The following is a 25,964-nucleotide window of genomic DNA, read 5'->3' as shown; positions in this document are numbered from 1 at the left end:
TCGTATAAATTTGACACACACGCTTGCCTTGCCGTTGGATGGATGATTTTCATCAACCTCTCAATATGTTTAGAACGATATAGCGACTTTGACCTCTGGTTGCGACCCAAAACCTTGGCATTAGCTGGATATCATGAACACTTCCGGTTTGGTTGTGTTTCCCCGAGAGCTTCCGGATTGTTGTTGGTTGTCGATGAAAATGATGATTCATTGAAAAATTATGGCAAAATTGCTTTTTATACTGATTATATTCAAGACAGTATCGAGGACGAAATGAACAGAAGATTTAAAGTGAGTACAACTTGTTTTAAGTATAATAAGTATAATTCAGACACCAACATTTTAACGGCTGTGGTTTGTTTCCTTCAATGGTTATTCTGCTATTTCTGCGCATTCTAAGTGTTTTACATTTGAGACTAAAATTGGAAACTAATTTCAATTGGGAAAAGATTGCCATGTATTTGGAATTGCAATATGAGGCACAGGTGAAACGTTCCAAACGTTCTTAATTTTGTAACTTCATAAAATTCACAATATTCACAATAATCTTACGACACCGATTCAAAAGGCAAAGCAACACTGTTTGTTCTATTATTTTTTGAAAGTTTTCTTGATTTTATTCACCACATTGTCACATAAAATCTACTTTTTGATTCTTTCATCAATAACACAAGATTCACATTACAAACTCCATACAACAAAAAACGTATCTTCTCGTAAAAAAACGTGGATCGAGAGAATAAAAACAAAGCTGCAATAAATATTTATAGGAACACGAAGAATGTCATATAAATGCAACTGAGATGGTACATATACATGTAAATTAACCATAGAAACCAAAACAATACTGATATCGACAGTAGCAGTGAATTTGAAGAATGAAATCATATTGGAAATTCGCAGACAATTTATATACCAAGTTTTTACAATGAATTATTAAAATGCATCAGAAATAGTTGGCCGAGTGAATATAAAAACTGAACAATATACCGTTCATTTCATTTTCATGACAATCGTCAGAAATTAGCCTCGTATTGATTAGTTTAAATGGAGAAAAGAAATGATTACCCGTGACAACTGAAAAAAAAAGCAAGAGTCCGTGGACATTTTATGAACAAACTACAAAAATGTATACCAAATATAAAACCCAGAAAACATGACCGAAGAGAAACAACAGTCAGTCAAATTTGTCAAAGTCAGCAAGTCATGGTTTACAAAATATAGAACAACCGATAAAAAGAAAGAATCAAGTCACTATACATATGGAATGATTGTTGTCTTTCTTACAACTCAAGTCTCCAACAACACTTTTGAAGATTTTTTTTTAACTTAAAGTTGTAAAGATGATACATAGAGCAGAGTTTTATCAATGAATGACAGAAAATGAGGGATGAAATATTGCACGAGAGTTTATCAGATGAACAATGAATCATGTTTGGTTTTAATATCACAAAATAACACTTTGATCAAGACAGCGGAGAACGCTCCTGCTCGTCCATTCCACGGGTCGTATTCTGCTTTTAATCATTTCTTGAAAACATCGGTCATGCTATCAGAAATAATGTTCCTTTATCGAACATATTGTGCGATGAACCTTGCTACAATACTAGCAGCCTCGTTTTAGTTATCGCCGACCTCGATCTGGATTCCAAAATAGAGGTTTCTTCATTACTGAAAGACCTGGATGGGGAATTTCTCATAATTTTTCCCTTTTAGATGAGTCTGCACGGTTTCACCTTGGTAGATATACAAGTATGGAGGATAATGTCGATAATAACACAAATGTAGGAAAATGAATCGTTAATAATGAACAATTATTGTTTTTTTGCTCGGCCTGCCGTCCGCTTCTGTCATCTGTTTCCCCTGTAATGAAGAACAAAATTATATAGAACATGTCTCATATCCTTCTTGAAATATACCACTTCTTACAAATCAATATATACTTGTCAACAAAGTCATCTTGCACTATACGTGGTTTATAAAAGAGGAAATTATTACAGTTGTCATATTACAGCTAATGCAGTAAGCTTTACATAAAACCCACGAAATGTAGCATAGTTTCCCCTTTCAACTTATTTCGTCCACCTCTGATTATAAATGAGAATGGAATTGTTCGATATTGCAATGAATTTATTTCAATGATCTACTTTAAATGCTTATAGCCTATATATGACTATATAAAGCATATATACACGTATGCTTTGATAAGGTGCCGATACCTCTACTCACAACTTTTTTTTTCTACTAATGAGTATGAAAGCAAAAATCGGATGCAATCCATATATTTGAGAAAATGAGAAGAATGGTTTTGCAAAAGCAGTATTGTTCATCTTTTTCATACGTTCAAAGTTTAGTTAGGTATTATTCTGACACCTGTTTCAGTCGAGATTTGTTTATGAATTACCTGTAAATAAAAATTGGTTTTTACATAGTGATCTCATACATATTCTTTTCATATATTACTTTATTCCTGAAATTGGAGAGCAATTTGGCAATGCTTCACCAGAAAGTAAAAGGAATATCCAAAAAATAGACTAAATTATACCGAACCTTTTTTTAATCTGATTTATTATTAAAACGAATGCAAACTAATTCATATATAAGTAATTTTACCTCCATTCTCATTCACAGCTCTTTCTCTGTTTTTACTCGCTGCTGAAAAAAAGAAAGAAATAGTCACGATGACTTGCACTGAAACAAACACCTGTCAATCACATGTAAGTTGTAACTTTCATGCTACTAACAACTTGCTGTTAACCAAACGATGCAACGCCCATGCTCAACATAACAATTGTGTATAATATTACAAATGTACAAAGACAGCATGCATTATCTTCTTCATCTCATGGTTTCGTTTTCATATTTCAAAATATAAAATGCTTCAGGTGCAGAAAGAGGACATGTAGTTTATTTGTCCGATTGGGGTGTTAATTTCCCTCCGCGCTGGTCCAGTGTCATGGCATGGTTTATGTGAGAGGAAAGAATGCATATCAAGATGATTTCCATTTAAGTGGGAAGTATTTTCATATGACTTATAAAAATGTCGCAATAACAATGTGATGTTTCGGACTTTACTGGTGCAAAGCAATGATAGAAACCATATTATTATGTCATAAACATTCCGCAAAAAAAGAAAGAAAAGAGAATCATATGCTACACGTGCTGCAATAACAGAAAAAGGAAAAAAGGACGAAATAAAAACTGAATATGAGAAGATAGTGTAAAATGAGCAGAACTTTGTAAAGTTACATAGTGCAAACTCTGTTGCACAATTTTTAGTGCATTTAAGCGTCTGACCGTGCTTTTGTTAAAACTTCTTTTTTTAAACAATCGTTAGAAATACTTACCATTGATCACTTGCACATTGTGACTCTTAATGGTCAGATCGGTGCTTCTGCATATATACATTCCCGAATGTTTCATCTTACTCCTCTCAATTTCTAGAGTGCTAATTAGAGTCTTTGTCTCTGGACTATGAAATTTTGTTATGATTATTTCGTCCTGAACACTACTTTGAATCTTAAGTCCCTGGAAAAACCAGTCCACATCCTCGGGCGCGTGAAGCACCCCCGTGGCATTGCAGGACAGACGAATTGCTTCCCCTTGGTCTACGAACTCTGCCCCTGATAGTGTGAGGGCTGAAATTAGAATGGTCAGTCTCAGCATCTTCATCTTGTATTTTTTTTGTGTATGATCAGGGTTCCAACCATTATTATGGAAACTTAAAAAAAAAATGTTTTCCTTTGTGTTTAACTTTTTTTCGCTCAAGACTCGTTATAAAAGCCGTACTTTTAACGAAATTTAAAATAATTCAGTCATAGGGATTTTCCCCTCAAATTCTTTACCTATATTGAATGGGTTATTGAGAAATTCATGATGTAATTTTTTTTAAATGCTTCTTTTAAGCCCCCTGAATCCTAACAACAATTAAATATGCAATTTAATTTTAGCAAACTGGTCCAAAGTAATACATCTAAAACTATAAAAATATATACTAAAAGAAACATCAAGCTAGGAAGTAAACCATGAAATTTTTTGCGATTCAAATAATTAAATGCGTTTGCTAAAAGAGCGCATCGGTAAATAGCACGAGTATCTCTAGGGAACACCCTCTCTCTCTCTCTCTCTCTCTCTCTCTCTCTCTCTCTCTCTCTCTCTCTCTCTCTCTCTCTCTCTCTCTCTCTTTCTCTCTTTCTCTCTCTCTCTCTCTCTCTCTCTCTCTCTCTTGATATGCATCGACTTCTAATCAACTTCAGTTTATCAAACCAGACAGGCACAAAGACGTGACCTACCAAAATCATTGAATCAATTTACAAACCACAAAACGGTGTAAGTACATTGTAAAAGTATGTTGGTTTATTAACTGCAAAACTAAAGTGCACGCCTTTTATAATTGTAGACCTAGTTACTCTGACAGTCCATTTCCTGATTCAAACATCTGAAAATATTAAATGTCTGATCTATTTTAATTTAAATTGTGTCATCAAATTCATATGCATTTGATCCTTTTCATCAATTATTGCTGCAATAACGTTGGAATTCTGATTCCCTTGTTGGTTAATTGATGGCTGAACATGATAAAACTATCAATGTTTGTAATGGATATGTTCTAAACTGCCTCATTTGATTGCTATTCAGTGTGACTTTTTTTTAAAAATATTGGTTAATGCCATATTTGTCAATTAGGATTCAAATAAAACTACTATACAGCTAATTTGATTAACATTTTGTATGTGTATGCTCTCAGTTCATCTAAAAGTTACGTCATTATTTTGCATTTCAACATTCTGCTCTGTTTTTTAAAAACGTCATTTAATTGTTAATCAATACATAAATAAATCAGGTTTGCCTGCGTTGTAATTTGATAGAGAATTTTATGTTTATTAAAATGATACCATTCACATATTTGACATAGATATGCTTAATTAGTTTTGCATGAATAACAATTGATACATTGATTGGAATTAAACATCTACCAAGTATGATTCCCTCTATTTCTCACAGAAATTGATTGAAATTCATAGCTCAGTAAAAATTGACAGGACTGAAATCTACACGCCCGTTTACCGATTGGTCGATACCTACATCAACCTAAGAAAAAACACGGACAGCACGAAATAATCATGATGTCAGACTCAAATTCCCATAGGAAACGACTTAGAATACAGACAAGACACCGATTATACACGCTTGACAGTAAATCTTACGTTACACTGTGACATCACCACTACGTTCAACAGTATGACGAACATGAAATGGACACCACCGATACGTTAATCAATGGTGTTGTGTCCAACTGACACAGATTAATGCATTGAATACTGACATTTTGTTACGAACAGTTGTGGATCGTACTTGACACGAACAAAAAATGGCGCAACCGAGAGTGATTGAGCAGACTACAGATTTTTAAAATACCAACAAAAATTTTGTTAACTTGGTTGACACTGAATTTAAAAAAATCATAACGATTCTAAGTTAACTTTATGACTTTGACATTGACAATGAATGGTGATATTGCTATGTCGTGATTTAATGATTGGATGGACAGTGATTTAAACCGAAACTGAAATTGATGATAATTATTTGCTATACAGTGGTTTTAAAATGACAGTTAACCTGATGACAGTGAAACTGACAGGTAGTGATTTGTTGGAAAGGAATTCGATAGATTATGGCCAAGGTGTACAGACAGTGACATTGACACTAACATCACATCCATGACTTCTATCAAATGACAGTGAAAAAATATCGGTGTTTTAAAAACATCAGTGTTATGTTGTAAATTTTGTATTTACTGCCATCCGGTAAATTTTGAATTTACCGGCTGCCAGTATATACAAAATTTACATGTTGTAATTTTTTGTAATTACTGCCAACAAATTCATAATTTCCAACAAAACAGCAGTGAAAATTACGGCATATTAAACAATGAACATAATATGCGGAATCAACCTCACAGTTGTTCACTGCTGGTGTTACCATGGAATTAATTTTCTCGCGGGAGTGACATGTGATGTGTACGTGAGATAGAAAAATCATACTGTATCCAAAAGTAATATGTGCAAGCAATTAACTGTGACCGAGTTGTTTTGCACTATATAATCAAAGGGTTAAGGATGAAGTACCTGGTTTGGAAGCCGTCGGCGGTGCTGTAAGCAAGGAAGAAAATGCTTAAATAAGTCAACGAATGTCAAACCATGAAGCAAATGCACTTAATCATGTACACAAATAAATCAAGAATGAAATATTATGATGACACTCTTGTAAAGAAATCATCTATAGCTATGGAGGTAAAAAAAAAATAAGAATACAAAGCTCAAATTTGGCAAATCATATCGATATCAAAATAAATTAAAATTATAAAGTTTATAAAGAATAAGCATAATGAAGAATGAAAAAAACTATTTTATTGGAAAAATAGCAAATTGAAAGAAAACTTACATGAGTATCTATGTTTATTTGCAGGCGGATCTGAATAAAAGAAAACAAAAAATTATTAGAAACGTATGGTCAATAGAAATGTAAAACATAGCTCAACCTCCATCATCGCTCTAGCCGAGGGTTTTTTGTTCCACTCCGTTTCCTACCTATACAGAGTGCACAAAAACCTTGAATGACGAAGATGGAATATAGAAAAGGCTTTTGAGAAACGTAGTAAAACTATGCTTTATCTATGTCGTTAAAAAATTCGTATTAATTTTTAATTTTGACAGCAATTGTCTGAGTTCTTTTGAAAGTAAACATGTACAATAGGTATTTATTTTTCACAGCAGTTGTCTGAATTCGTTTAAAGTAAAAATAGGTATTTATTTTTCTCTTTTAAAGGGGCATGGTCACGATTTTGGTCAAAATTTATTTTTCTGTTTTTATTATTTTCAATGCTTTAGGAATGGATTTCTAATGATTAAATGAAGTTTTGGTGCCAGTCGTTGAGTTTTAAGCAAGGTACATGGCTCACAATTCTTCATCATGTAAACAAGGCTCGTGCCCTGTTTTTGTTTACATGGGTTCAATAAACCAGTAAGAAATCTTTTTCAAGCTGGTTTGTCTATCTTATCATTCATTTTAAGCATAAATAAATAGTTCCTAACGATAAATACATTCATTTTAGGTCTAAAACTTGAATTTTAACTTCAACATTCGAAATGTAAACAAACGCTTTGTTTACATAGCAAAGAATTGTAAGCTCTGTAACTTGCTTATAACTCATCAAATGACACTCAAATTTTGGTTGCCTATTAAAAATGCCTTACTGAAGCATTGTTAACATCAAAATCGAAAAGATAATTTTTGACAAATACCGTGACCATGTCCCTTTAAAGGACCTACCAATAACATTTAGCTGGATGTCAATGCTCATCACCTCACGTGTGCTCACTTGACACTCGTAGACTCCCGCGTGATGCCTCTGCACGTTTTTAATCACGAGGTCGTAATGAGGACTGTTGCTAGGGTGACTGACGCTGTATGCACCATTCCCCACGAACACGAACGAACCCACCGTGATCACGTGCTTCTGGTTTCTGTTTTTCCAAATTACCTGAGGAATAAAAACACAGATTTGATTTATTTTGATAAATAAATAAAGTTATCGTGAAAGCAAAGTATAAAACAAGCACAATTTTTAACATTTTTTTCTTTGTTTGTATTAATGTTTTGTTATCTTCAAAGAATATTACTATTGCTGTTTCTAAAGTGTGTTTGGTTTGAATCATTTTTTTGCATCAAATCATAGGTACATGTACTAGTATATATATATATCTAGGTCAGGATGTCAACATTTAAGATTACTCCCAGTTGTTCATGTATGGTCTCTAATCTACACCCTTTTAATGCTCTGTTCCAAGATGTTTTTGATTGCATTTGCTTAATTAGTTATTTTTCATAAATATATGATCCAAGGTCTAAACAATACTGTATAAAAGGAAATATTCGCCCCCGTTTTATTTTCGCTCCTTTCGCCCTCGTTGTCAGCGGAGGAATTTAAGCATGGGCAAATTCTAATATTTTAAATTATAACTTTTTCAACATAACTTTGTTTGGACGAACCGATTAAAATTAAATGGGGCGAAAATAACCCTGTATACAGTTTCGACCAACTACAAAAAGTAGACTTTATCTTTCTTACTACTGGTATGTTGAATTGTATGCGGCTAAATCTAGAATTTTGCTTTGTAAACAACATGAGAGTGTCTCCAGATGGTAATGTTTAAAAAATTGTCAGGTTTTCCGAGAACTAAATGTAAGATACAGATATTTTCATTCTCATCATAAATCTCCGTAAGAAATCTTTTCAATTTTCTTAAGGTAAAAAGAGGGGACATGTCAATAAAAAAATCTTGGACCCATTCCCTGCTATCTTTTCTACTGATTTTCATTGATAGTTACGTGAATTGGTCAAAACAATTGACAAAAGGGTATGTAACAAAAATCTATACTTCGGACACAATGCCGTACAAATTATTCATACGATGTAACTATATTCATAATGGAATCGAAGTTTGCTGTGATAATGTAAAGGGGACCATTATAACGGTTACCTTCTGTAGGTATCCGAACAATTACCAGTAAACAATTTAAATCTTCCTTGTAATTTTGAACCAAACCGTTTTTGCAAACGTCATAATTACAAGCTAACAATTACCTCCTTAAATGCTATTATTCATTTGGTGCTAGAAACGAATAAAAGAAAGATCTATTCGCAACAGAATGGGATACATCCATAAACCATTGTATAATCGAAACAAAGTCCTGTTTTGGATGAGCCTGAATTCAACGACTATCTAAAAACTGAGTAGAAACAGTTTTAGATTGTGTTCATTCTGATTTTTAATTTAAGGTACGAATGATTTTATCTTCCATTGACTAAATTGAGCAAATGTCAACAAAACTCAACACTAGGGGTTTATTTAAAGAGAGATGATTTGCGAAAGTTAGAAGAAAATGAATGAGCTCGATTGTTTCCGGAGAAAACATGAGTGGCCCGTGTCAACTATTCGAACACACTCGTCGCCATTGGAAATCAATGGCGTATGAAACAGATTTCACAAAGCTTATTAAAAACAGATATATCAAACTGCAGACTTGTTAGGGATTTATTTATATTTTTATTGTTTTGAGTGACAGGTTGAATTGATTTGGCTTAAGGAACATGTGTTGCGCCTTCAAGTTTTGAAAAGGAAAATCTGCAATGTATGTATGTGCAATCGATTGTCTTTTTAATCCTTTGACTTTGCCCTTCAGTTGACATTAAAATGGGAATATTTACACAGCGTCTTACCCAATCTGTTATACTTCCGATGCGTTGGAAAAATATTTTAACATTCTATAAGCGTGGGAGACTAAATATCCACTCAGAAAAAATACCAAAAAACAAGTGTTCTTAATTTGAATCATGACGTCACTCATGCATAGGTTTAAATGGATCCATTAATAATGTTGTTTATAAAAGCATTTTTATATTGGTCATAAATCGATGCACATGTATAAACCAATCTTTATTGATCTGTATTAGGATAAGAAATATTCGAGGTGGGTTTTTCTTTATGCAGATCATATTAATTTAATTCAGGCGCACAAATGGCCATGTTGGATTCTTAGAAGCTTCGACTCTATAATACACATGTAGCTTCTATTTAATCTGCCTAACAACATTTGACGTTTTATACACATTGTCATAGATTATCGATAAATACTTGCTTTCTAGTTAATTCTTCGACATTCCTATCCATTTATTTGAATTCCCATGCCCAGAATAACAAATTGAAGGACATTTGGAGTAGCAAGAGAGATGTACTTAAACACGCTCTTTCGAAGTGGGCTCTGCTTAGCTAGGTGCTCTTTTTCCAACTTTAATCATAAATGAATATTTTTGTCCTTGACTTTTCTTTTTAAGTTGGGGGGGGGGGGTTAAAGGGTATTTGCTTCATTTTAATCCTTTATTATTTGATGCTTATTAATTCAATCTGGTGCCATCTAAAACATATATACAAATTTTTGAAATTGTTATCTCAGCTGATCTTTCTGTGTCAGATTTAATTTTGTTGTGAGTAATAAAGTTAAAGGCGTCACGTGATGGTTTACCTCTTTGGTTCCAAGATTATCAACCGAACACTCCAACAACGCCGTTTCTCCCACGTGATATGTGACGTTCCGCCTCGTTGGATTAAAGGAAGGAGGAATGACAGCAGCACTTTGATAGTTATGAAACTGGGCTGTAACGAAAAATCCTATTTCATAATATTTTTATTTTTTCACAAAAAATTAATCTAATGGAAACCTTGTATGAAAAATAGAATATTCTAGTAAAGTATAAATGCATTTAGAAAATCCTTTAATATTTCCGACGGAGGTTACATGTATTAATCAACTACAAGACTTGGAAATCAAAGACGAAGACATCTTTTAACTTAGCGAATGGCAATGCGAATGATACTTTCTGCAACGCTTAACAGCAAGCATGTCTCTTCTGGTCAGCAAAGATAACCAAAACATGCCCTGTAAGCGTATTTGACGATCCTCTGGCATTAATTAATTAGCAAGCTTTTGATATTGATTACTTTATTATTACTGGTCTGCGTACACCGCGACTTCTTGACTTCTCATAAAATGCCTGTATACCAAAAGGTCAAGGTGTTTTACTCTGGGTGTAGCGTCTAATACTGACATCGTTACAAGAATAAGCCAAGTCTTAACAGGCTTAACTTTTCTCGATTTCTCGATTTAGCATAAGAATGTTAGCGATATACGGATCACAGATCATGCAAAGTCAAGCGTTTTAAATAAAAAAAATTAGGTACATATAAATGAAGCTCAGCTATGTACAAAGTAGTAACATATGTTGCCTGAAGATGCAAAAGAAGGAAGATTTTTATCACACTATACTATTTAGATGAGCAAAGAATAAAAAAAAATCCAAACATTGTTGTCTAAAAATGTTATTGATTAAAAAGCATACAACCAAATGATGACTTTAATTTTAAAGTGTGCTTATTGCATTTGTAAGAACTCGAACTCTCTCTCTCTCTCTCTCTCTCTCTCTCTTTCTCTCTCTCTCTCTCTCTCTCTCTCTCTCTCTCTCTCTGTGTAATGTTAAAATTACAATTCTCTTCACGTTTTTTGTACACTTACATTGACAGTTAAAATTTCTGGCTGCATGTATACAAGAGCTATCTGCCGAAATGAGCATTTATCAACAGATTCGTCTTGTCTAATCAATGTCTATTAAAATACCGCCTTCCCAAAAGACGCAAAATGGCAGAAAATTTTGGTAATCTTTCTAGGTTTGGATATGATGAAAACGGGTTTAATATTTTTGCCTATACTCCAAGGAAATAGTCTATTTAAGGAGCTGCCTAAGGAGTTTGAACTGCAGAGCGAGTCAGATTTGTGTTTGCTTCTATGCAGTTGTCAGGGAATGTACACGTTATAAAGTGACAAGGATTATTGGTAGAAAATTGCAGAGATGTTCGGAAAACTCGCTCTTAAGCCTTAAGGAGACATCAACGCAAGTAGTGATAGTGAAACGTATTTGTCGTCTGAAATGGGGCGATAGAATAGAATTGTCAGTTCTTCGCAAATTTCGCTCAACATAATGATAAGCACATATATGAGCGATCACGAAAGATAACATGACAGAATGCAATTTTTCTAATATATGACGTACGTAATTTCTGCAAAGGATACAAATTGTTGTAGAAAGGAAATTATGAATAAAAGGTCGCTGCCTGGATATTAATTGAAAAAGGATCATAATCGCTGATGGAAAACTGACAAGCTTCATCATTATTAGCTTTACCCCAGACACCATAAGAATTTAATATCAATATCTGGTATTCAATGGTGGAAAAACGACCTTCTCATAAGAGGTTCCAATGTTCAGTTTCTAAGTAAATTCACCAATTTGTACGAAACACAAACAAACCTAACTCGCATATCAAAATGCCAAGAGTAAAAAAGCATTTCTAAGAATCTAGGACAGCGAGTATAAACTAAATGTGAATATCCTCGGTTAGATATATATAATTTCAGACAAGTATTTCAAATTAGGCCGCCATTAAACGTTCCTGTCTATCAAATTACTTTGGGTTATCAGACATCACAAAGTGAAATTGGAGAAGTGTTCAACAACGCCACAAGCGTGTTCTTAAAAATATTCGATTTCGTCTCCGCCAATCAAATTATCACCGTGTTCGAATCAGATACCGGGTGCCATTACGCAATATCCGTCGCGCATCTGTTTCCAAAATATGCTATTAATCTTAAAACAATATAAAAACTATCATGAAATCAAATCGAAAACCATTTTGTTTTTTTGTACAAGCTTACTCCCTTAGCTTTGTGATGACATTGCGGTATGGACGATTTTATGACGCAAAAGGGGGGATTGGCGTCAAAACAATAAATAATCTAATACAAAGGCCTTAAAAGGTTTTCTTTGATGGCAGTAGAATTCATATCTCGGTTCAATGCAGGTATTTGTAATGGTCATTAGAAAATAAAAGGTTTCTTTTTTATCAAATGAACAGCTGCTGATAATTTTCGTATTTATGAGGATTTAACTTGTTATGAATTGTATGGGTCTTTCCTTGTGTTTAGTGATAAAATGAAAAGTAACAGAATGGACCTGCCCGGCTGCCTGTAATTATCGATCTATATGATCTATCTGTCTATCAATATAGAAGTCTGTCTATCGTATCAGTCTTGTTTCTGTCTACCTATCTGTCTATCATATTGCATGTCAATTCCCATATATATTAATTTATCTATCCGAGCCTTCAGTTTGTCTGTAAACACATAATTTTGGAAAGGTCCTAGAAGATGTGGTATCATATAAAGAGCATTTCCTAGTGAAAACAAAACAAAAAGATATTGCTAAGTAAATAAATAAAACGATCGAGACGATGTATTCCGTAATAAAATCAAATCATCATATGGATCTTTTTAAATAAATGAATGATCTGTAAATTTTGTGGTGGTTTTTTTTTTCAAATAAAAAATATATAGTACTACAACAAATTTCATGGCGTGATTTTGCTTTAACAAATAAATCAATAATCATAATGCACTATACATACACATTTTCATTTTAAAAAAATAGAGATGTCAATGGAGAATAAGATTAATTGTCACCAGATCGCCCTCACTGACAATATTACTGGTGATCACGTTTTGATATACCAGCTGGGTTTTTTTTTAAGCGAAGCTTCCAATTAATGCTACAGCAATAACAGTGTATTCTAGACCATAATTACGTACAGATACTAATTTAAAATAAATACTAATATTTTCCTATGATATTTCGTGGTTATTGCGCTTTTTTATTTTACCTTACGGCAGACACAGATATGCATAATAATACGTCATTTTCATTTGTATCTTAACAACGAAGTGATCTAAGTATGTCGTTTGCAACATTATAAAAACCCGTAATTTTTTTTGCTTTTATTTTATTTAAGATGCAAATTAACTTTTTGATAACCACTCCTGAAAAGATTGTAGTTTCAGTTAAATAATCACAACTCATCTTAAAGGATCAGCTAATAATCATATAAATTTCAAGACTGCAAGGAAATTTTTGTTGAAACTGACATGACAATAAATAAAATTACATGCAGCTCGATTGGAACGTGGCAAAGTTTATACAATGCCTATAATCACAAATCTTCCGTCGTTTTATGTTCTGTTGTGAATGTATAAGGTACACACATTGTGAATTTCATAATTATCATTTGTTTTCCCAAAGATCATTATGCTTATTCTCAAAGGCATGATAATTAATCCCATATGTAGTCTCTGGAGAAAGATGAAAATTAAAGGGAAGGGCTTGCCTCCATGCGGCCAAGCGTCTGGATGAGCACGATCGAATACGGGCTCGGTTGCGTTGGATTTGCAACGACGTGTCAATATGATTTTGAAGCTCAATAAAGTGCAAATTATCTATTTTAAATCATATTTTTACTGATTGCAATTGTTTTGTTACATAGACAAAACGAATCACACAATACATAAAGTGAATGCACCTTCAAACTTGTTTGCTCTAGGGAAAAAATATCTTAATTAATATTTTTAAAATTAATTAAATTACGATAATCAGCAATATGCTATTCATTTATCTGTATGAAGAGTCTGAATGCAGTTTCGTTATAATGAATTTTAGTGACCAAACGGGGTTTGATTTTGGAGTCATTAGCAAAGCGTGTTGTAACAACTCAAAATAGTGAATCTGGTACTGGACACGTCAAATGATAAATATTTTATTTAAAATGTTAAACCATGTTCTTCATACACCAGTGACCTGGTTTGGAGCGAATTAAAGAGTAGAATAAAAAAAAAATGAGTCGATGGCTTCTCTGAATAAAAAAAGAGAGAGAAATTTACAATGTCGGAGGGAAATACACAATATAAAGTGAGAGAAATGATATGGCATTTCATAAGATTAATAATGCATGATTAAATGGATTGACAGTGCTTACAAAAATTCCTCCTAGTTAAATTGAACAAAGCATTTTTTCAAGTCGAAATAAATAATTCACAACCGTTAAAAACAATACTTGTAAAAGTCATTGAAATGAGATTAATGCGTGTACATTTGGGTATTTATAAAGTTATGCAAGGATGAGCTTATGAGACAAAATCCTGCATTTTCGATATTCAAAAAAAGGGGGAAGAAAAGAAACCGATATGCAATTATTGGCACTTAGGTAAATTATACATGTGACACGCACTGTTGCGGTAGGTATAATATATGAGTAAGTATACATGAATGTCTGGAATCAAGTACTCCTGTCAATTTTTTCTCTTGTTTTATTTATGCCAAAAGATGAAGTTGCATAAAAACTGATAAAAAAAATGGCATGACACAATGAAAAGTGCAGATTGACGAATCACTTTAAAGCATGCTCTATCATTATACCTTAAAAGCTGTCTTGTTGAAGAAATATTGACAGCAAATTGCACATTCATGCTACAGGAAGTTTATGAAGCACAAGCACATCACGTGACACACTTGACCTTAGTAATGTCGTGGTCAAGGTCACAGAGTTAAGCTTTACCACATCGAATTACAGTATACTACCGCCGCCTTAAAAAATTATTTTATAGTAAAAAAAGTATGTCTTAATTTCTTAATTGATAACTAAACACGGAAGAAATTTTTCATGCCATTAACATTTTCTTTGTCACAAAAAGGCACTCTCACGATGACTTTGCATGACCTTGACACATAAAACTGAATAAATATAAAAGCTCTTCATATCATACATACTGGTATCAAAAAGACGACTTGATATAAAGCGATTTCATAATTTTTGTCGCATCTTGGAATATGCCACCAGAGCAATTTCTATTCATAACGTCATGTTCACTAAATAACGTTTTTTATTTCTTAAATATCTGAAATTTAATAATTATTATTTTTAAAATACTGTGATAGAATTTTAAGCATTTTCATACATACATGTATGCAAGAGAATTATATTCAATATTTTAGTATATATAATTGTTAGAAGAGTAGTCCTGCCTTTCTGCAACGAATTCATTTGCAATGTGTAAAATCTTTCTTCTCTGTTGATATCCCACTGTGAGCTGTTGAACTTCGTTCCGGGAAATACATACGTATCATAGTCCATATATCTTACATCCGGAACTATCATTTTTGAATTAAGAAGTCAGAGGAAGATAATAATCATGTTTCATTGAAAGGGAGAAAGGTTTTAGAACAAACAAGAAATAGACATTTGCTGGCTTTATGGTAAATTCCTTTTAGACTATCAAACAGAATAGATGAATAATCGAGCCATTAATGTGGCAAAGTATGATACTTATGGTATATCATCGCTGGAGATTGGTTTTTCTACTGAGAAGTTGTAAATGTGGTTTGGAGATAAAAATAAGTAACTGTTCGTTTGAACCTTTGTCAATCGGTTGAATGGAATTGTATTGTCGGATTAACAATTCTCATCCTCATCTTTTTTTAATTCCATAAGAAAAAAAATGAGAACTGCGGATTACTTAAATCACCTTTGAAATAAAAATATTGAGTAACGCATGCCAGGTGAATAATTTTAATCAATTGATGTAAGTTTAAAAAAAAAACCTAGCATTTGCACTTCTCTCAGTTGTGTATTAAAACAATATTATCAAAGATAATTCAATTAATGCCGCTATGAGAAATCTGTTAAGTTTTACACCGTTGGCCAATCAGTTGCGCTATTTTTCAAGAGTCCCTAATACGTGGTCCCCTTTAATGTTTGAACTACATCATTTTACTTCATGCACGGATCTAGAGAAGGTGAGGGTGAAGGGTTCTAACCCTCTCCCGGGAAATCAAATTTATTAAATTCACACTGTAAAATTCCCAAAAATAGGCCTCCGATCATCCCCTACCCCCTCTTCAGAAGAAAATTTTATACCCCCCCCCCCCAAAAAAAAAATCTGTGCATGACCTTATGTTACTCAAATATATTTTTTAAAAGCTCTGGATATTGAATCATGATCTTTTTACAATACATTTGTATTTTGTTCTTTTTCCCAGTTTTCCTTAAGTAGTTTGTTTGTTTTTTATTAGTTCTTTTTAGTGAATTTCAAGATTTTCTCATTTTATGTTTCAGAACATATTAAAATGTCTTGAAAAATACATCGCTGTTATGTAACATTTTAACATCCTTCAAAGACAATGCATGTTAAGCAATACATTTTGATGGGAAGTGCTAGCTTTTTTAACTGTCGATTGCATAACTCATCCGAATTATAACAAAAGCCATACTTCCGTCACAAGATGTCAAGCAAAGTGATTAACATGACATAAATCCTTAGCGGGGACTTTTGCTGAATTTCGTCTTTTAAAATAGGACATAAAACATTCACACAGACTGTCTATCTTTACTAACGGTATCGTCATACGTTTTGTCAATTTAAAAAGTTTTTTTTTTTAATAGACAGGGAGGGGTGGTAAAAATGAGGTGATTGTATTTAAATGTAACAAGTAATTGGATTAATGTTTTGTATGGTCAATATAATAGTATCAGAATTATGAACGGAAACATAACGTTTTAATTCTCCGCAAATTGAACTGCGAGTCATGCACTGATGGGGTTGACATGTAAAAAAAACGTTTAACTAATTATGCTTAAGGTCTTTAAAATAATTACTGGTACATGAATATAAACACATCTGTACGGAATTATTCTAATCCCTAAAGTTAAGTTAAAGAGAAAAAAATCCGGGCGTATTTTTTGACTTGGTGTGCCACAAAAAATATTTGTGGCCGTAAATCACGCTATTTTAACATGTTCAAAAAAATAACTGAAGCAGATTGATAAATCCTGGATAATACCCTCCATGCTGCGAGAGCATTTCAGACATTGCATAACAAATGTTTGATTGCCAAGTTAAAATGGTTCTGTTAGATTTTAAGGTGTGTCTTACGCCCTTTGTTTTACTTAGTTCTAAAGATCTTTGGAATATTAAGTCAGGGACCGGTACCCACTCTAAATGTCTGTCGAAAAAAAACAGTTAAAAGTGCTACATGAAGTTGATATGCATTAAATTATTAAATCGTGTTTTTACACTGTTTCCGCGATATGTATAACAAGTCGTTGTTGTATAAAAAGAGACCTAATAGGTTTGGGGTTTTTGTCTGAAGTAGGTAAACTGTTCTACCGATTGCAATGTTTGCCATGTTAAGAGATAGCTCGTGTGCCCTTTTGGTTGGGCATCGGATACATAATTTTTTTTCCTTCAAAATCTAAAATGTGATTTCATACCAAAGTTTTTTTCTATTTACATGTAATTTTAAAAGTGTAAATACTTTTTGAATAGGAAGGCTTTGCTGTGTCATTGTGAAGTCAAATTAAGTATCTTGTTGTTAAAGAGATTAATTTCATTCATCCCATATTGTTGAAGTATATCTATTAGTTTTAGTTTTTTATTACTTATTAGACCATAGTCAAATCAAAATTCTTGTGTATTTATGACCACGTGGGTTTAATGTAATACGCTCATCTATATCTAGAAAGGTATGAAGTTCTTTTTTTTTTAAATCATTCATTATAATTCATCATACTAAACCTAAAATAAAAAAAAACGGTTTATTAACGTACACTTACTCCTTTTACTTTATTGGAACTTCGTTATCAAAAATTCCATATTCTAAAAATGTATGCACAATTACTATATGTCACTAGAGCCAAAAAGAAGACATCTTTTAGCTGATTGTCTCGTGTTTGCAATTGATTGTCTTGTACATGTATTTGCAATTGATTGCTTCATCCAATGAAACTCTTTCAAGTCTTGTATAAGCCAAAGATTTGGAAAAAGAACAAACTTTAAAAAAAAAAATCAAAAAGTTGTGACACCTTAAAACAGAAAATCGGATGTAGACTATACTTCAGTAAATTTATACTATAAGTTCAAAAATAAATGGTCTAGATATTGAAAATCCACGGCCAAACTTGATCGCTATCGACCTTGGTTCTTTATCGAATCCTTTTTTGTTTTGGTGCCAAACGATAAAAAGCCTTTGTCCTGGGCAAGGCGCCCTGTTATTAACTTTATACATCTTTTATATACGGAGCACTTGTCTTGAACGCTCACTCTTGGAACATTACGTCTGAGCAGCTATATGCATATCTATATGTATCGAGCACCTCTTGGGCAGTGTCATAATTGAAGGAAACCCCTTGAGTGTAGTTATTGCATATTCAGTACCGTTAGGGTGTGTGGGGGGTAACGAGATGCATATGTTTTGACATTCCAGGACAGACTCACCTCTCGGTGTTGTTTCGTGTACCTATGTCATAACCTCGGGCTTTACCCTCGCAAAAAAGGGTGAAACAGTCGTTTCATGGCAATTATTGCGAGTTAAGTTGATTAGTTAATGGCAAGTCATTAACCGGATTACGTTAAGTCAGTATATATAACTATTCTTTGTTTTTACTCTTGGTAGAGAATTGTCAATGAGGACTTCACTATTACACATATGAATGAACTGAGTTTCTGTTCTATTTGCATGTCTGTTGAGATCGCTCATAGATTACTATCACTTAAAAAACCCCAGGAACAACCCACATAAGCGCATCCCATTAATTTCGCAAACATACACTGTATATACTGAATAAACTTTGCATTACACAATTTCTTTTTTTAACGCAATTACTTTTTTTGAAACAAATCAAAAAACGTTGACCAAACACAAACCCATCTTAAATCGCCCAGTATATGGCGTAACGTACTTGAAATAATGCAACTGTGGCCGTCAAACGGAGGAATTTAATATCCGTATGCCATTCAAAATCCCAGATTTATAAAGTTGTGAACACAGTACGTAATGCAATCCTAATGCAATAGACCCAACGACACCTAATTCGTGCCACCTGTAAAGCCTTAGTAGCCCCCAAGAATCTCGATCTCAACGTGTTGATAACAGGCAAGGCAACATCGTCATTTGGCCTTTTGATATTATTGCCTGCACTCTCCATTCTTGTATTTCGATGCCAACTTAAAAGGGAAACCGATACTCTCCTTAAATCGTCCGGTATATATGTGTTCATCGCATGCGAAATGTACATATAAAAAAAGAAAGAACTACATAACTATGTATATCAAGAATGTCTTGTGTTTTGTTAAGTTTTTTTAAAAAAAAAATTTTTATTACTAAGTGCATAATTTAAGGATTTAAAAAATTCAAGTTCTCGTATTTAGTGAAAAATACGGTAACTTCTTTGACCTAAATTAGTCAACTGAGTAAGAAAATGTCCCTTGATACATACACCCCAGTAAATAAGTGATAAAAGGGAATTACAGATGTCGATTGAACAAGCTTTCCATTGAAGTTTTTGTTATAGCTGATTTCTGAAGTCTGATTTAATTTTTGAGGATTTTACTTTCTTTTTTTATCTTTATTCAAATCAGAAACTGCAAATATGAATAATTCAAAAATTGATTCTTTTACAGCCGACTTGCAAAACCCTTAGATAGGTCTTTTAAAGGTGCTAATTCTTGCAAAGTGTGAAATAAAGATAAAAATACAGCGAATTGCTTGGGAGATTTTAGTTATTGACGATGCTATGATCAACGAGCATGGCAATGCCCGAAGCAGAAAGACCATGGAAAATGTCTGATGAATACAAACATTAAGTTGATTAGATTTTCGTCTGCAGTTGATATGAATCTGATTAGTACAAATCGGATCATCAATGGGAGCTTTCAAAAGCCAAATTATGTCTGTGATTTACTTAATAATACCGACTAATTGAAACACGATACACTCCTATCCTGTACAAAAAGCGCACGACTTCTAGACCCTCGTAGGAAGGAGTCAGCTATGTTCTGGCAACTTCAAAACATTCAAAAAAGCCACCGCGATGAATTCTACTGGTAAAGCGTGTAATTTTATTAAGAAATCAAGGGTGATATACTTAGTTCGAGATTTTAATCTTTCGTCATTGATCAGATACGATCAAGCGAAGGAAATCTAACCGGATCCTTAAATTAGTGAAGCAAAGTCGATTAAAAGGACAGATAAGACAGATAACGCTGAAATTCAACGCGTAAACAAACAGATCCAGCTTGTTGAGGCATTGCTAGGATGTGTCAAGCACCCGGGGTGGGCGATCAGATATTGAGAGTGTAAATCAGCCAGGTCTGATCCCCCACTAGATACCGAGGCACACCTGAAGAACACGAGGTGAGAGAGGGATTCATCATGGAAACTGTGCCCCCCCCCCCTCCCCCACAGTGTACCGTGGGAGGATCAAAATTGCTGCCCACTCAGAACACCAGTCATAAATTTTGTGTATCTTTTATATTAGAAAATTCAAGGTGAGACTTTGATTTACTCGATGGTTAGAGAAAATCAAATCGCAATTTTCGATTCCAGTTTCGGTCATAAAAACTGGTATATATATATACTTTTTTGAAATACAAGCGCCATGTAACATGAAAAGCAAAAAGAGTTAAGGCCTACCTTAAAAAGATTGATTGTATCTGAAGATCTGATTGATTAGGGAATCATTTTCTACTAGGGAAAACGGTTCTTAACCAAATTTACCATTTTTCTTTTAGTGCACTCAGCAGAGTGAAAGAATAATAAAAACAAGGAAGTCATTTTCCAAAATATACGTTATTTATAGCCACTAATTACGAATATTGGCAGCGGCCTGTTACATACCCATATAGTGGCCAAACTTGGCGTTTCTGGGCTGCATCAGTTTTATACCTATATCGACGGCTGTCTGACAGACTGGATTCACGAGGAAATCTCCTGTACTTTTATTAAATATGCATGTAGCTCATCCCTGGTTAGCGTCAGATCTTTATTTTTATCGATGACTTTGGCACGATTTTTTTCGCATATATATATATTTTTTTCTTTTCCTCTGTCTTGTTTCGCGTCGGTGTCCTGTCTAAAAATTGACGGAAGTTCTGCTCAATATTAATAGGAAAGAAGACAACGCCTAACAATCGCTTATCTTATCTCCAAAATACATAACAAATACACAGAAATATGTGATAAATGATTAAAAATGGTGTTAATATGGTGCATAATCACATTTTCATAAGAAGTGGTTTTAGCAAAATCTCTCTCTCTCTCTCTCTCTCTCTCTCTCTCTCTCTCTCTCTCTCTCTCTCTCTCTCTCTGAGAGATTAAAAACACGTGCGGGCTTTGTTCTGCATGAGACAAGTAAATGCTAGTCGTTCATCCGGTAGATGAATTTTAACTAGTTTAATTGACTTGTAACAAATCGCCTTGACTTTTTACAGGCTGATACTCCTTTGAATCACGAGGAAAATTTTCTGTAATTCATCGAAGTATCAGGTACGACCACATTTGTCTCTTAAGATCACTTCTCAGTGCACGAGAAATGCAGGAAAAGTACATAGTGACAACACAGGTGCATACCTTGATGCAACTTCATCTGCGCATCGCGTCGCGCAGACAAAGCATGTCAGGATAACTATTATGACAGACGTGTTCGTTTGAACTTGATGTAATGGTGTCATTGAGTTTTATCACACGAACCTTACACGCCCCTCAAGGAATTACGATTAAAACAGAGATCCTCCTTGGTTCACTGTTACTCCTCTTGCATTAATAAATCATTAATACCATACCTGTTAACACAATTCAATTTATGAATTATGAGTATATAACGATTATCTAGCATTCAAATAGAATTCTTGTTTGATATTCTTCGTATCTCAGATATACAAGAATAGACATCAAGGATTTCCTGTGTAATTCAATTTGGTACGAAATTTTTTTTATGTGATATTTTTTGAGGGGGTGAGCGAATTAGCATAAAGGTGCACTAATAAAGGATACTAAAACCCACCAAGGTATGCATTGAGAAGGGTATAATGGAGAGATGAGCAATAAATTACCTGACACTTGTAGACGAAGGTTCGAGCAAAATAGCGGGCTCTTATTACAAAAACCGCCAAAACAATAATTTTAACGACTGTTTTATTCGTCATTGTTTAAAAGTGTGATTGAACGTTGAATCAAGAACGTAAAAACTGTTTGTCATAGGCTTTAATGGTCCTTACACATAAACCCCCCAAAAAGGGAACAACCATTAGCATTTCTGGAATCCAAATTTAAAAGAGATGGCGCGTGGGTCTGAAGTTTTGAAATATTTTCAACTAAACAAAATGTGCATCTAAATTTAACCACGTTTAATTTGCATAAACCAGAGTCTATGTGTTTGTGAGTCAAAAATATAATGTGATATGTTTAAATGGTCTAATAAAATTCATACCACTGCCAATAAACTCTTTTTCATAATATTTTGAACCTTGAGACCGTCTCTCTTTATCTATTTGCAAATACTGAATATAATTTAGAATAACAGATTGTGTACAGTTCTTGGGTGAAAATGCTTAAGCATTTCTACTGAATATTAATGCTGTTTGGCAATTCAGCTCGGCTGCATTATCTTTTTTGTGGCACAAGTTCTTAATCATATTTAACATGTAATCAATACCGGTTGGATTATATTGACAATACAAAATAATGTCGGGGCACCTTCCATAAACTTTGTTTGAGAAGAAGAAAAAAAAATAAAGAACTCCTAGCGAAGGAAAAATTTTCTTTCCCTTTTTGTTCATTTATGAGTTGGAATTCCCAAGCGAAGTCTCGCAGTAAGAGAAAAGTATTTGCTGTTTTAAGGATTAAACGCGGATTTTTATTTGTCTCTGTGGTACCCGACGGCAGACATTTTTACATGAAATGGCCCGCGCTTGACAAAACGCTCAAATGAAGCAGAAGACGTAATAGATACCAACATTAGCGATATGTGTTTGTACAAGGGTAGTTAAATCAAACCGCTTTGAAACCCATTTTCTCCATGACAGACCCATCACACCTTGTACCAAAAGCGATATTATTGAATAACATCTTCAGAATTCATTACGAGCTATTCATGTTATCCAAAGTTACGAGTGTCTGAAGAGAAATTAATGAAATTCTTTTTTGACAAATTGCCTCTGCCGAACTAGTTTGTCAGAACTAGATATAAGAACTCTTGAGAATTCTGAAAATAAATAGTTTGTTCTCTTAATTTCATTCAAGGGAATATTCTATCTGATAAATAAAAGAAAGACTCTGTTAAAAGCCCGAACAGATCACAAGAGGTGCATTTAATATAGCGCACAATTTCCCAAATAATGGAAATGTTGATTTTTCTAATTATAGTTGGTCCATATTTCGAAGTCATTGTAGTGAAGTTTCTCTCCGCTGCGGGCTTGACTCCTGTTTTTGGAGAAGTTGATTCAAAATCTGACAAACTTTCAATGAAATCGGCGGGTAGCTTGCATAACATTATTGAATTTCTTGTCGCCGGGCACAGCGGGGTATTTGCACTCGAATCAAAGAGAACCACACGAATGAACAAAGGTACAGCTTGAAGCATCCAGGACTCACAAAAAGAAGCTTGGAGACCTTCTGACATATTTACGACCGCAGTCAACTTTGAGGATCATCTTTTTTTGAAAACAGGCTACAAGAAAAATCGACGACTGCAGATGGTTCCATGGCAATGGTTCATCATCGCAACCAACCTTTTGGCAAAGCATACAACAACAACCTCTCTCTCTCTCTCTCTCTCTCTCTCTCTCTCTCTCTCTCTCTCTCTCTCTCTCTCTCACACACACACATACACACAAAGACTATGAATAATGACTGAATTGTCTGCAGAAGATGATCTGTCATTTAAGAGCATAATTAAAACCACAAAAAAAAAACGAACCCCCGAAAAACATTAATCAAACTCGACAAAAACTTCAATGGTAATAATGAAACCTCGCTTCAACTTTGATAATTTTTAATCATTCTCTTGCTGGCACGTAAATCATCTCCATAAGGAGAAAGCCATCTCTGTGTGTCGATCCGCCGTCAACATTAATGATCGGTTGGCCCTGATGTGATGGTGGTTAGTGTCCTTGGTACAATTATTCGCTCGTTGCACATCTTGACAATTATTTCAAACCAGATACTCGCTCCTCAAATAAAAAAAATCCAAAAAAAAAAAAGTGGGGAGGGGGTATACTAAATGTTACAAAAAAATTCCTAAAGACTTTAAACTAAGCAGTGCTTAATTAAAGGATACGGTTTCGTTTTAATCAAAGACTACTATCGCAGGGTCCTCGGACAAGATGCAACCCGTGTATTATGTTTAGGCAATCTTGTGTCAATCTGGTTTGTTTTCAGATACGAAACAGATACATTTGGTGTCACATAAATCCGTCACGGCTCCAGCGGTAGCCTTTATTCCATCTGATCTCAGATCTAGGGGGTGGTTTCCTTCAGTGTTCGGATGTAGGTGCAATGAAATTTAAGATATATTAGGTAGCGTGGGTTTGTTTTTAATACGGCGTGAATTTTGACAAGGTTTAACTCCGAGTGGCAATTTAAATTTCTGAAATAAATCTGGTTTAATTTAGCGAGATATCAATCTATATTATCAAACAATCTCGTACGATGGTATGTCTTTTTGTCTTTACAAGTTTGCACCTTTACGACAATAACAAAATTTTATTCCAGAGCACAGAATTGACGTGACTTTTAGTTGAACCTATCTTTTCTTCAATAGATCTTTATTTTATTATCACTTAATTTGACAGATACATATTTCACAATACATGCTTTAACAGTACACAAATTAATCATTTATTTAAGTTGGGTTTTTATGTTCTGTCTCTGACTCTTAACAATACTTGTTTTTCTAACTGTATTGTTTTTTAATTATGTCTTTTCTTTCATTTTATGTCTTCTTTATCGGAAATTCTTAACGCATATTCATTTGAATTGTCAGGGAATCCTTGTTGGGGTTTTATTATTAAAGATACGAGAGAAAAAAAAATGGCACGAAAATGCGTTCCGACCATGATCCAAAAACTCGATTATTCACAAATAATTGGAAGTTAGGAATTTATCTCCTTAAATCAATATAAAGATGATAATTGTATCATATAAGCTCCACGCGATCGAAAGCTTCGCCTCTTGCTTTGAGAGCAAATATAATCAAACGCTTAAATCGTCGAGATTGGTGTTAAAACAAGGGGAAAAAGCGAGAAAATACACAAACGGATAAATGGTATGTCAGTAGGATTTTTGGCTAACTAACTGGTTTAACATGCAATAAAACTTTTTGTGACAAGTGTGTTCTGCTGCCCAATTAGCCTTGAAACATGTCGCGGAAGTCCTGAGGATCGACTCTCGACAGAAAAAAAAATATTTCGTTTAGCTTGTAAATTTTAAAATAGAAAACTCTTTAAAGATATTCGATATTCAACATGATCGCATTGTGATAAATTAATCTGAAAGACAGCAATTCCATTATGCCACGAATGTACTCTTTAATAAATAATCTCTTGAGTGTGTTCTTTTCTTTTTTTCGTTGGGAGGTACGAATAGCCGTAATAGGTCTGGATAACGATAGATCTCCCTTAATCCTATTGCT

The 25,964-nt window shown here is 33.8% G+C and overlaps 1 protein-coding gene across 3 annotated transcripts in view; it reads right to left on the bottom strand.

The window, feature by feature from the left end:
* Positions 1 to 582: 582 nt before the first annotated feature.
* The window catches only part of LOC128176769 (zwei Ig domain protein zig-8-like), a 42,732-nt gene continuing 17,350 nt past the window's right edge, over positions 583 to 25,964 (bottom strand). For 2 of the 3 annotated variants that reach the window (XM_052843299.1, XM_052843298.1), the window contains exons 3-9: positions 10,087 to 10,217; positions 7,333 to 7,543; positions 6,445 to 6,474; positions 6,129 to 6,152; positions 3,348 to 3,638; positions 2,614 to 2,655; positions 583 to 1,863 (exon numbers count right to left, since the gene is read on the bottom strand). In XM_052843299.1, coding sequence (XP_052699259.1) covers positions 1,733 to 1,863; positions 2,614 to 2,655; positions 3,348 to 3,638; positions 6,129 to 6,152; positions 6,445 to 6,474; positions 7,333 to 7,543; positions 10,087 to 10,217 — 860 coding nt within the window. In that variant the 3' untranslated portion in view covers positions 583 to 1,732. The remainder of the gene's footprint in view (positions 1,864 to 2,613; positions 2,656 to 3,347; positions 3,639 to 6,128; positions 6,153 to 6,444; positions 6,475 to 7,332; positions 7,544 to 10,086; positions 10,218 to 25,964) is intronic. The other variant, XM_052843300.1, reaches the window with a different exon arrangement.

Source organism: Crassostrea angulata, chromosome 3 (genome assembly GCF_025612915.1).
Source record: "Crassostrea angulata isolate pt1a10 chromosome 3, ASM2561291v2, whole genome shotgun sequence".
Classification (NCBI taxonomy): domain Eukaryota; kingdom Metazoa; phylum Mollusca; class Bivalvia; order Ostreida; family Ostreidae; genus Magallana; species Magallana angulata.
Note: the sequence above shows the minus strand (reverse complement) of the source record. Positions and strands in the feature narration are given on the sequence as shown.